This window comes from Poromitra crassiceps (genome assembly GCF_964638095.1).
Source record: "Poromitra crassiceps genome assembly, chromosome: 4".
In the NCBI taxonomy this organism is placed as follows: domain Eukaryota; kingdom Metazoa; phylum Chordata; class Actinopteri; order Beryciformes; family Melamphaidae; genus Poromitra; species Poromitra crassiceps.
Genome location: NC_139626.1, coordinates 72,053,288 through 72,065,215, shown reverse-complemented (window position 1 = coordinate 72,065,215; position 11,928 = coordinate 72,053,288). Strand labels below are relative to the sequence as shown.

General features: G+C 47.0%; 1 protein-coding gene across 1 annotated transcript; it reads right to left on the bottom strand.

Annotated features, from left to right (window-relative positions):
- Positions 1 to 2,341: 2,341 nt before the first annotated feature.
- Positions 2,342 to 10,176, bottom strand: LOC310774438 (C-X-C motif chemokine 9-like). Its single transcript, XM_083634509.1, has 4 exons — positions 10,007 to 10,176; positions 9,221 to 9,350; positions 5,435 to 5,515; positions 2,342 to 3,321 (listed from the first exon to the last, which is right to left on the bottom strand). Exons 1-4 carry the CDS (start codon positions 10,065 to 10,067, stop codon positions 3,246 to 3,248), a joined length of 348 nt encoding a protein of 115 aa, XP_083490635.1. The 5' UTR covers positions 10,068 to 10,176; the 3' UTR covers positions 2,342 to 3,245.
- Between the last annotated feature and the right edge of the window lie 1,752 nt (positions 10,177 to 11,928).

The window sequence follows — 11,928 nt, the reverse complement described above, 5'->3', positions numbered from 1 at the left end:
TCTATATGAAAAGTCATAGAATAAACAATTGCTGCAGAAATCGACAAAAAAATAAACAAAATAATAGCCAGTCAGTGCCAGGTTCATTAAATTAAAGAAATAAAGTGATCAGATGCGTTGTCTCCATCTTTCTGCTCATGGCATGCTGTGTGCTTGGGTGCAGCTGATTTCTCTCTCTCTCTCTCACAGCAAGTAGTGCTTCCATGCCAATTCTGAAACAACAGAGCTATGTTTACAGGGGGTAGCCTACATCAACTTAAACTGATCAAATTTGATGAAGACTGCAGAAACAGCAGCCGAAACATGTCAGGTACAAACATTGCCTAATAGTCAAGCAGATAGGTGAATGAATTGTGCTTTTGATCATAAAAGCATGAGCTTTGGCACACTGTTAGAGCATGCCCTAATGACGATTTTTGGCTATAGGGCCATCGCATAGGCGGCCATTTTCCAAGATGGCCACCAGCAGTTCTTACTTTACAGTAACTCAGGTTCTAGACCACCTAGGAGCTTGATTCCAGTGGCTAATCCTACATTTTCAAGGATGAGGAATGGAGTGGTCCTCTTTACAACACACTAGCACCTACCTAACTACATGCATCTGGCAGTCAGGGAACTAAATAATAGTAAAACCATCAACATTATGTAATATTGGTGGAGTTATACATGCTTTTGAAATATAACATGTACAATGCCGTACGTAATGAAATGCAATGTTATTGGGGGGGTTTTACGTTATTTTATAACAATAAACAAGAAGTCACTCAGTTACATTGAATGGTGAAATGCAATGTTAGTTGTGAAAACAGTCCACCACAGTGGCAAAGTGCGGTACACTGAACTGCTGCCTTGATACATTTGCACTGTCCACTGCATCCCTTTTTGCATCCACAACGGAGGAGTCTGCGGCAGGCTTGGCTCGCTTCTGGTAGTGTGGTCCAGTGAACTTTCCATCCACCGGTTTCTTTCCTCTTCCACCCCCAGTCACATGGGGGTTCAGGGGCTGCAACCATCATCTGTCCCCAGCAGTGACCAGCTTGGTAGGCAGCCCTCTTTGTGTGCTGAATCTTGTGTTGGGGGGAGTCCATCAACTGTTCTACCTTTCTGGGTGAAGAGCTGCTTGCGTGCCTGATTGACTGATTCCTGGCTGCTGGTGCGGTCATACAGCAATACCACGAATCGCTCCAGAGGCTCCATCCAGTCGTCTGGGGTGACAGCCAAGGCACAGAAGGCTCTAGTGATATCTTCAAAGGTCCTCCATGTATCCCACGCCATCTTCCTGCCCCTGCCACCAAAGAACGACACTGTCACATCCAGTAAAGGCATGGAACATTGGTAAGGCTATGCATCGATCTGGTCCTAGTGCCCTCGCCATTTCATGAGCTGCTAAATGCCGAAAACACTTCCCAGCTCCAAAGGCAACCCACAGCTCAGGAATGTTGAGGCGTTGGGCTGCGGTCACTGCCAGTACTAGCACATCTGTGTCAACTGTGCATATTGACACCTCGCTATACCCTTCCTTCACACCATCTCCTACGTGCAGTAGGATGCAGGTATCAGCCTCCTCATGTGTGCATGGTGCAAGATCCGATATATCTCGGGCTGAGTACAGAGGACTTCAACATGATGGGTGCTGATTATTTGTTTGTCAGTGTCAAGGGCTGTCAAACTAGTTGCCAGGAAGGAGAACAGCTCAGCCTTGTTGTCGTTGATGCGCGGAAACTCTGGCCAGTTTCCGGGAATGGCACTGAATGGCTCAATGCGTCTTCGGACTCCCTTCCCTCTTTTGCTGCGTGTTTCAGCCTTCAGACTTTCAGGGATATATTCATCCCACACAACATCTACTCTGCTGACATGCACCAGCTGAGACAGAATATATGGTGAGAACACTTACTGCGCGTAATCGGAAAATGTCTTAGCAGCACCAGGTCGTAGCATGTTCATGAGAGCAGCCCCATCAAGGATGATGGGTTGGATGGATTCTCTTGTGAAGGAAGCAGGTTCTCCAAACAGCCCACCAAGGCTGACTTGGTACCAGTTCTCAGCTTGCCCATTTGTGACAATGCTGGTGGACATGCCTGGTGTTCATGCTGAAAGAACTCCTCTAGATTTCCATCATCACAGTGGAACTGTGGACATGACGCAGCTCTTTCAGTACACCAGTCTTCCAGGGACATCAGATCGTTTACCTCATCCAGGTCATTGCTGTACTCAGTGTAGGCCTTCAGCAGGAGTAGATATTGCTAGAAGTGCTCCCGTGATGGTTGCTGGGTCACCGGTTGCTGGGTCACTGGTCAACGGCTACAGTTTGCGCATGATTGGTAGGCATGCTGTGCATGACGGTTGTTGTTTTTTACAAATAACTTCGAATTTATTTTAAAATTTAACAATTATTGTAATATCATAATAGCCTAAGTTTTGAACAAAATGTTGTATGTAATGTAGTATGTAGTAAGTCTAACTAAAAAATAATTCTGCATCTGATTTTTTTGGGGTGTGCCAGCTGCCTCTTTGTGTGGCACAGGAGCACCCTATCACAACCATGGCTATGCCAGAGATCTCGTGAAGTATGTGCTCATATAAATAAACTACCCTATATTCAACTACTAAACTAAGTATTATAAAGGAGACATTGGGAAGGACTGCATTGTAATACATGTCACAGTTCGAAAACTTGCTTAACTCCGCTGATATAAAAAATGTTGATGGTTTCACTATCATTTAGTTGCCTGAATGCCAGATATATGAAGTTATGTAGTTGCTAGCATGTTGTAAATAGTACCACTGCATTCCTCATCCTTGAAAATGTAGGACTAGCCACTGGAATCAGGGTCTTAGGTGGTCTAGAACCTGAGCTACTGGTAAAGTCACAACCAGGGGCGGCCATCTTGGAAAATGGCCACCTATGCAATGGCCCTATAGCCAAAAATCATCATAAGTGCATGCTCTAACAGTGTGCAAAAGCTCATGTTTTTATCGTCAAAGGCACAATTACCTCATAGATTGCACATATCTGCTGGGCTATAACTGGCCTTTATAGATGAACTGTTTTTTTTTTTTTTAAGTGAGGGGGCAGAAAATTGAACTGAGGGGGCACAGCCCCCTTAGGCCCCCTCGTGGCGCCGGGCCCGCGCTGATTTCAACCGTGGTGACCATAAGCAATTCACAGAGACGCTGATTTCAACAGTGGTGGTGACCATAAGCACTTCACCAGTGCCATGCGGTGATGTTAGGGCAGCTGTGGCTCAGTTGGATGTCGTCGGGCTGCTGGTGGTATTCACCACAACATTGTTGCTGGCAGCACGACGTTTCTCCTTTGCTCTGTGAAGGAAAACACAAAGAGATTCACTCAACCCTCCTTTTGCTATTTCATATCTCTAAAACAACAGTGATGTTGTTGTTGTTGTTGTTGTTTGCATTAACTCATTCTCTGCCAAAGACGTACTTTTAACAATGGCGTTCTGTGCCAAAGACGTACTCGGACGTACTTTCATGTTTTGGGTGTTTACATTACATCAGACACTTTCCCAGCCTGTGACATTGTTTCAAGTCAAACTGATAAAAGGAAGCCGCTAGTTTAGTATTTATGGGTGGAGCCTGTGGTCGAAACAGAGTCCGAGAGTTCTCGGATGGCGACGATGGCGAGGAAGATGCTGGCGTTTTTGTTGTTGCTACGAAGGCTCCCCTTCACAGCGTTCTGACACGGATGAATCGGAGGAGGAGAAATGGGTGCCACTTGGAGCGATGACGATGGTAAAAAGTAGCCTATTTTTTGTATCGCGTTTGAGATGAAATGATCACACACACAACATTCAAGTATAATTGTCACGCATTGTTTATAACTTATGCCGCCGGCATGACTCGCTTCACGTTTCCTCTTGCCAGCTCTGTCACACTCAAGGGAGAGGGAATCACATGGATACGTCAAACGCGTCAAACCGCGTCACACACCCGTCCCCAGCAACCAAGGCGAAACATGTGTCACATAAACATTTCAAAGTTTACAGCACTAACGTACCTATTGTGTGATCTTCTGTGCTAACGTTAGTTATGAGAGGTAACGTGACAGCAGGTAACGTTACAGCACTCGTTATTCCTGTGTGTGTGTGTGTGTGTGTGTGTGTGTGTGTGTGTGTGTGTGTGTGTGTGAGAGAGAGAGAGAGTGTGTGAGTGTGACCACATAAGGGTTCGTTCCATTTGTTTATGCTTTTATCAAGCTAAGCTAAAAATCCACATGGCAACTGTAAAATACATTCTCTTCTTTTTTATTTTTTATTTATTTATTTGGGAAAACAAATACTGTATATGTCTGATGTGTCACTGAGGCAAAAAATAAAAGGCTCAAAAGAGAGTTCTGCTTGAAACGGTGTCGTTCACTAAAAACCTCTTTTTCTCCTATTTCTGTTACAAAGGAGGGCATTTTCAGTGAAAACAAGCTAACTTCCACTGCTTGTAACTAAACAAGGAAACATGGTCGAGTTTCAGTTTTTTACAAGGGGTAAGAAGAGAGTCTCTGCTTTATTGTGAGATATGTTGTGTAATTTTATTCCTAGCACAGAATATTCTGTGGGTCCTGGAAGATCAGGAAATATGCTCAAAATCCTGGCACGGGAGCACACAGACCGAAATGACCCTGGCAGAGAATGAGTTAAAGTGACCAGACGTCCCCAATTTCTGGGGACAGTGCACGTTTTTGGTGGCCTGTCCCCGGCTGGAGCTGTCCCCGAAAATGTCCCCGATTTTCTACTCCTCGTCCGCGGCCGACATCACTGCCTTCCAGAGGCTCGAGCTGGCTCATTTTTAATAGTGAAGATACTTGTATCAACCATGTCATGCTACAGATGTTACTCATTTAGTGCAGTCTGCAAATGTCTCAAGTTCTGGATGTCCAATCACAGCATGCATTTTCCTATGGTGTTCCTCATGGTCTTGGTGTCTTAATGTGCTACAGTATTTTGGAGGCATGTCAGTCCACCTGCACCATAGCTGATTGCAGTACAATGGTCAAAATCTACATGAAACCAGAATTGTCCCCCCTTTTTTTGATTTCATAGAAAATATCATTGGATATTTTAACGATACTGTATATTGAGTGCAGAACTAGAAATTTCCCCGATTTTTATTTCAGTCATCTGGTCACCTTAGTTTGCATTACTGCACAAATGAAACATTACATTAGGCTTGAGCAAACACTGCTTCAATACAATGTCCAATTACGCATACAAATTGAAACTGACCAATCAGACAACATTGAACTTATGAAGACGCACATACAGTATGTAGCCCTGATGGGTGAAACGTCTGTCTAATAGTCTAAAGAGTCAGACATTTGATCTGGAACATGAGTGGACATATTTATAACTGCATGTTCTGTTGCGGAGAAAAAGAAAGTAGTTGGACTAAAGGATGCAGAAAAGCTTGTCTGATTACTTACAGTTTTGCTGCTTGAAGCACAGCTTTTGTGCCGGTATCCTGTGGGTCCAGACAGCGTGTGGTTCTGTCTCTCAGCGTGACACTGCATGAGAAGGAGGGAGGGAGAGTCATTGACAGTGGTGTTAGGTGGTACTTAGACCTAAATTAGCAGTATAGTATTTGTCATCCTAAAAAATAAAAAATAAAATCCTAATAAATTTTGTTTTGACCTAATTTTATTGTTGTCTATAGAGTTAGTTCCACCTCTGCGCAGATTCCCCCGCTCTCTTCTCTCTCTCCCCCTCAGGTGTCCTTCATTGGCCTGACGTACACCCCCGCCGCTGCAGCCCTAGGTCCGGCCGTCATCGCCCTAGCCACCTGTCGTCACTCTAGGCCATCTACCCGCTACTCCTTCTACTGTCTGACACCCCGGGCTCTTCACCACCACCGACCCCTATCCTCATCATCCTGGTCACCTGCCTGCCTAAGGGAAGGGGGGGACCCCCCCCCCCCCCCGGCCTCATCACCTCCAACTCCTATCCTCCCCTCCCCTTAATCACCACCTCCGACTCTTATCCTCTCCTCCCCTCCTCTTAGCTAGTATTCTCTAAACCTACGAACACTTTTCTAATTCCTTTGGACTCTACTTTTTACATTTTCAACTCCCTTCCCTGATTTTAGGATAATTTAAAAACTACATTTTTATATCCCTCTGTTGGACTCTTTTTTACATTTTCAATTTTCTGTTCTCTTGTAAATTTTATTTCCATAATAAACCATTTACAGAGTTTCACTGCCGGAAAACTCTGTACATGGTTTAGCCCGGCATCTCTCGGCCTGTCTCGGAGGGGAGTCCCCGGATGGGGGTCCGCTGCTGGGTCCACTGCCTGGGTGGGCCCGCCCCCCGCGTGGCCTGCTCTCTCAGTTCCCAGTCACTAGCTGGGGGCGGGTCTGGGAGCGGGTCGCGTGGGGGGTGGGTTTACCCAGGCGACCATTGCTGGGCCCCTGTAGCACAACGACCTCACAAGGTTCCTCCTCAGCCAAGCCAAGTCACTGGGGCAATCCATTTGGTGGAAAGGTTTTCTTGCGTTCACTGGGGGTGTGGGGACGCCGCTGTGTCCCGGCCCGGCCTTCTCTCCCACGCCTTATGTGGGGGGGGGGGGGGGGGGGGGGGGCGGGGCGGGGGGCATCGGTGCTCTTCATCACTGGTCGAGGGCTGCCGGTTGGTTTAGAACAGTTTAGGTAGGCGATAGATTAGCTACAGCCTAAGGCTGACCTGTTAGTGTTCAGGCAAAGATCAGACTAGAGCAGAGTAGGATAGGCCAGATTAGGCTGTAGACTAGCTAGATACTATGTCCCAGTTAGCTCTGGTTAATGCTTAGAGTAGTCAGTTGTCTGATCTCCCCCCCCCCCTCTCTTTCTCTTTCCCCCGCTCCTTTCCCTTCTTCCCCCTCCTGTTCCCCACTCTCCCACATTTCCCACTCCCCCCCCCCCCCGCACCCTCTCTTTCCATGCTCTTCCCTCCCCCGCCGCCCCTTCCCACGTTCCCCCTGCTCTCCCTCCCCTGCACCCTCCCACCTCTCCTTCTCTGTTCTCTCCTCCTCCCTGTCCTCTCCCCTCTCTCACATTCCCCCTGCACTCCTTCCCCTGCACCCCCCCACCTCTCCTTCTCTGCTCTCTCCTCCCCTCTGTCCTCTCGGGGGGGGGGGGGGGGGAGGAGGGGGCGGAGAGGTCTGTTCCCTCCCCCGCCTCCTCCTCCCGCGTTCCCCCTGCACCCTCCCACCTCTCCTTCTCTGTTCTCTCCTCCTCTCCCCCTGCACTCCTTCCCCTGCACCCTCCCACCTCTCCTTCTCTGTTCTCTCCTCCTCTCTGTCCTCTCTGGGGGGGGGGGGGGATGTGGGACGCTCACCCTGCTTCTCTACCCTGGCTCTCCCTCCCCTGCACCCCCATCTCTCCTTCTCTCCTCCTCCACATTCCTATCTTCTCCCCACCTCCCCCCTCTCCTCCGTCTATATTGCTCATTCTCTCCCCACCTCCTCCCTCCCCCTGCTCTCTTCTCCCCCACACCTCCCCTCCCTTCTCCTCTTGCTCCTTCCCCACCTCCTATACCCTCCCCACCCCATCACTCTCTCACATTCCCCCTGCTATTCTCCCTTCTCCTGCGCTCTCCTCTGCTCTCCCCTCATTCCTATATTATCAATTGTTCAAATGTTATCTTTATTCTGTATATTCTTGTTACTGTTGTGTCAGCTAGAATTAGCTAGACATACTTTCTGTGAAGCCCTCTGAGACATGCTTGTGAATTAGGGCTATATAAATAAACTTGACTTGACTTGAGGGGGGGGCGGGGTTACAGCCTGTATACAAACGATCATTGAGATCTACCACTGTCTCCCCTTGGCAGGAGGGGCATGTGCCTTTAGCTATGCACAGCTAAATGTATACATCATCAGTGTAAATTTAAAGGTATACTATGCAACTATTTAATACAAAAAAATCAATCACCACTTAAGGCCCATTGGAAGTGTGTGTGTGTGTGTATGTGTGTGTGTGTGTGTGGGGGGGGGGGTTGTTTACATGGAGCGACACTGCCCTCTGCCTGTTTTGGCAATGTTTTGCTTTTCCTGGACGTTTTTGGGATGTTACAATGTATAGATAGAGGCCCACGTGGGGGCCCAGCCAATGACATCGCTCACAGCGCAACAGCCAGCCAATAGCATCGCTAAGATGTTCTCAGACCAGAGCGGAGTCAGTCCCGGACTAAAACCAGGAAATACATCTCATTCCCTGATCAATGTTGGAGCTGTTTGCAGCTCATCCCTCGATGGTTTGGAGGTATGCGTGTCTTTGTGTTTTTATAGCAGAACCGCTGTGGAACTATCAGAGAATAATGTTTGATCCCTGCGTTTGAACGCTTCATCGGCGCTCTCTCTCCACATAAACAAAACCTCGCAGTGTAGTGTGTGTGTGTGTGTGTGCGTGTGCGTGCGCGCACGTGTGTGTGTTTTGGTGCAGTTGTCACACTATGACAGTGTAATAAATAGCTAATAAGGTTCTAAGACCGGACCAGTTGGGAGCCACACTAAGCTAAAAACCAGACCTGACAAGAGTTGGAAAAAGGTAAAATACAAATTTATTGATTGTTAAAAATGTCTCTTGGTTCCACTGGGGATGCCGGGACTGCCAGCTGCACCACTCTAATCCACAGGCTCTACAGGAGGATGACAGACAGATTAAAAACAAGTCCGAGGGGAGACGGTTTGATAAAAACAAGCAGGTTAAAAGTGGGTCCTTTACCCTAGGTCGTCTTGTCAGGCTCTCCTGGGTTTGGGGCTTTCTATTGGTCCAGGGGGGGGGATTTACTCCGTCCAATCTCAGTCCACTTGAGTGGGGAGAAATCCACGCTCAGGCCGAAGTTAGTCCATTCGTCCATGCACTGTTGAGGCAGTAGGTGAGGGAGGGGGAGAGGTCACAAGCATATAAAACAGTTCACTTTCCTTTGTTGCGCTCAAATCGTCCGTCCATTGGTTCAGGCCTTGTTCCCATGAAGGCGTGCGTTGTCTCAGTCCATTAGCATGCTTCCAGGTCCCACAGCAGTCTGCCAGTCAGCTCTGAAACACAGCTTTATATACACCACTTCACACCAATCAAGAATGCCTTTCAGCTGGGCCACCACAATCCACCTTCACACTAATTAATGCTCTTCAGCTGTGCCACCACCCATGCATTCAGGTACACTGCAAAACTCATTGAAAACTCACTGACTGGTGCTGCTTCCCACTGTCCACTTCATGACACAGTTACTTACATGACCTCTGTCTTGCTGCAGTATGGAAGAGGAGCAATCTCCCTAACGTGGATGATGCCGATGTTCACCATGTCCGTATTCACCTTGCCCACTTGTGGGCAGCGGCAGTTGAGCACAGGCAGGCTCTTCCCTGGACACACCGTGGGTGGGAAGAAAAAAAGTGTAAATAGCATATATATTATACACTGCACTGTAACCTCATTACGCTTCTGTTCTGATACACTTAGCCCGGAAGTACTTGGAATACAAAAGAAAGAAGCTAATCCGAAAAACAACGCAGATTTGTTGTGCATGATCAAAACTGAACGGCTTTGCAGGCGTTCAATTCGTTTGACAGTTGTTGAGAGTTGATGTGATTTCAGTTGTGGCCCAGTAAGTAAATGTCATTGTGCATGACAACTCAAATCAACTCAACTCCCAATAACTGTCAAACGAATCGAATGGCTGCAAAACGGTTTACAGTTTTTTACGATGTGTGAGATCACGTGCAAAATAAATCAGCGTTGTTTTTCGGCAAAGTTCTCCTTTAACCCATTGATACCTGATGCAGCATTTGTGTGTATATCCCTCAGGGCGTATCCCTTTGAGACTGCGAACCACGTTAACGCGGTTCGCGGTCTTAAAGGGATACACACACAAATGCTGCATCAGGTATCAATGGGTTGAGAGAGCACTCAGCGAGGGCCAGGCATCGATGCAGAGACATGTGTCACAAAGACCAGTCCGCAGTACCATAAATCACCAGCAGCCAGTGCCAGCCACACTGGGCTTGAGAGTCTCAATTACCCTCTGAAGTGCAACCGGCGATGCAGAGCAGGAGAGCCACAGACAGGATTGCAGTATTCATGCTTGTCTCGAAGTGGTCAAAATCACAGAGAAATTCGTAAAGTGCTTTTGGGTGTTAAAACTAAAACTAATAGATGTCCTTAGTGCCGTGTCTTCGCTCTGCAGGTTGTCTGAGCCTAAGCCTACAGTTGTACTCCAGACCCACATGTCTTTATACTGTCTTTACCCCTCCCACTCTGTTGGATACTGGCCAGGCAGGGTTTCTTTGGAACTGGTGATGAACGCCTCGTGCACGTTGATGGTGTCACTGTGTCAACTCCATTTTTCCTCAGAATTAATTAAAGGAAGAAAAAAAATCAGTTGATCAGGTTGTTGAACACACCCTGGAGCTGAGTGTTTCTCAAAGAGAAGGCAGAGGACACGGTCACGGTCACTGGCTGTATCTAGTATGTCGCCCTAAGTTGCATTGTCCTTCACAATCTTGTGATCTATTTCAATGATGACAAACATGCCCAGTTTCCCAGTTACACCACTGAAAACTCCCAAAGTCACACAGACAAAAGCCTGTGAGATTGGTGAAAGTTGGGACAGAATGATTGCAACATTTCCGCCCCGCAGCGCAGCCTTTTCTTCTCCCCCTCTGCACAGCAGACAGGTAGGATGATCCAACAGCGGCTCAAAACGACGCTATAACAAGTTTTTAAGTTTTTTTTCCATTCATTGTCATTGTGCCTGCCTACATATAAATTAGTGGCCTTTCCCCCAAAATAGTGATGGTTCTGTCATTCTGTGGTGTATAGCCTACATTTCAGATCTGATGCTTGCAGTGCGCTATAGGGACAGAAATGACGTCGTCAAGTTTCGCTCCCTGTGCGTTTTGGACTTAAAGGGATATGGATTAATCTGTGCGTGTGTGTGTGTGTGTGTGTGTGCGTGCGTGCGTGCGTGCGTGTGTGTGTGTGTGTGTGTGTGTGTGTGTGTGTGTGTGTGTGCAGGTTGTAGTATTCTATAGGAAACTGTGGAAAATTCCAAGGGCCCTTTACAGTGCACCTGAACGCAACATACAAGATACCCGCTGAATAAGTGTCCAAATGTTCATGTCATTCTGGCCAATACTCCACTTCTGTTATAACATTTGAGTCTGGAATATGGAATATCTTTCAATAATCTTTATGACTAAAAGGCTAAAAGTAATGCATGTGTAAGAAATGACTGTTCTACATTGAAGTAAAACATGTAAATAATGAACTTGTTTCTTTTGGATTTATTTAGCTTCAAGAGTGCATTTTTGTTCGTGTGACCCTCAACACAGGCTTTGAGAATCCCGGGCCACTACTGATACTTATGCTTAAATTAACCCACTCATATTCTGTTTTTTTTCTAGAAAAACATTTTGGCTAGTGGAAATTCTAATTGGCTGGTAACTTCTAGCAGCCATATTGGCAGGTGGTCAAAAAAGCTAATTTCAAGCCCTGCAGGGAGAGCAAGTGGTGACATAGGAGTGAGTGAGAAAACGACCAAATATTGGTGTTTTAGACTGAATAATGACATCACAACTGTTCATTTAAAATGAGTTATTCCTCTAAACCTGACTTCAAATGCCCCAAAATTTTCCGCGCCATGCAGCGCCGTTCGGCCCCCAACCCTCAGCAAAATCTGGCCCTCTGGTGGCGAGGACATTTTTTTTGTGGTCCTCTCTATCATCAAAGTTCCTGGATTACGGCATGAAAATATGTGTTCGGTCCCCGGCAACAATCTGGGTTTCTCATGTGGCCCCCCATGAAAAATAATTGCCCACCCCTGATCTAGCCTCTTAAATTGGTTCTCAAAGTGAACCAGATTCATGCATTTTAGTTTAAAATGTACACATTTTTCTTACAGGGGCATGGCCCCCCGAACCCATCAAGAGGGTCCAAGCAAGG

Coding starts and splice junctions, on each gene's coding strand:
- LOC310774438 (XM_083634509.1), bottom strand. CDS start 10,067: ATGAATACTGCAATCCTGTCTGTGGCTCTCCTGCTCTGCATCGCCGGT. Junction 5,516..9,220: donor TGCAGCAAGACAGAGGTCAT/GTAAGTAACTGT, acceptor CTTCTCATGCAG/TGTCACGCTGAGAGACAGAA. Junction 3,322..5,434: donor GTGCTTCAAGCAGCAAAACT/GTAAGTAATCAG, acceptor TTTCCTTCACAG/AGCAAAGGAGAAACGTCGTG.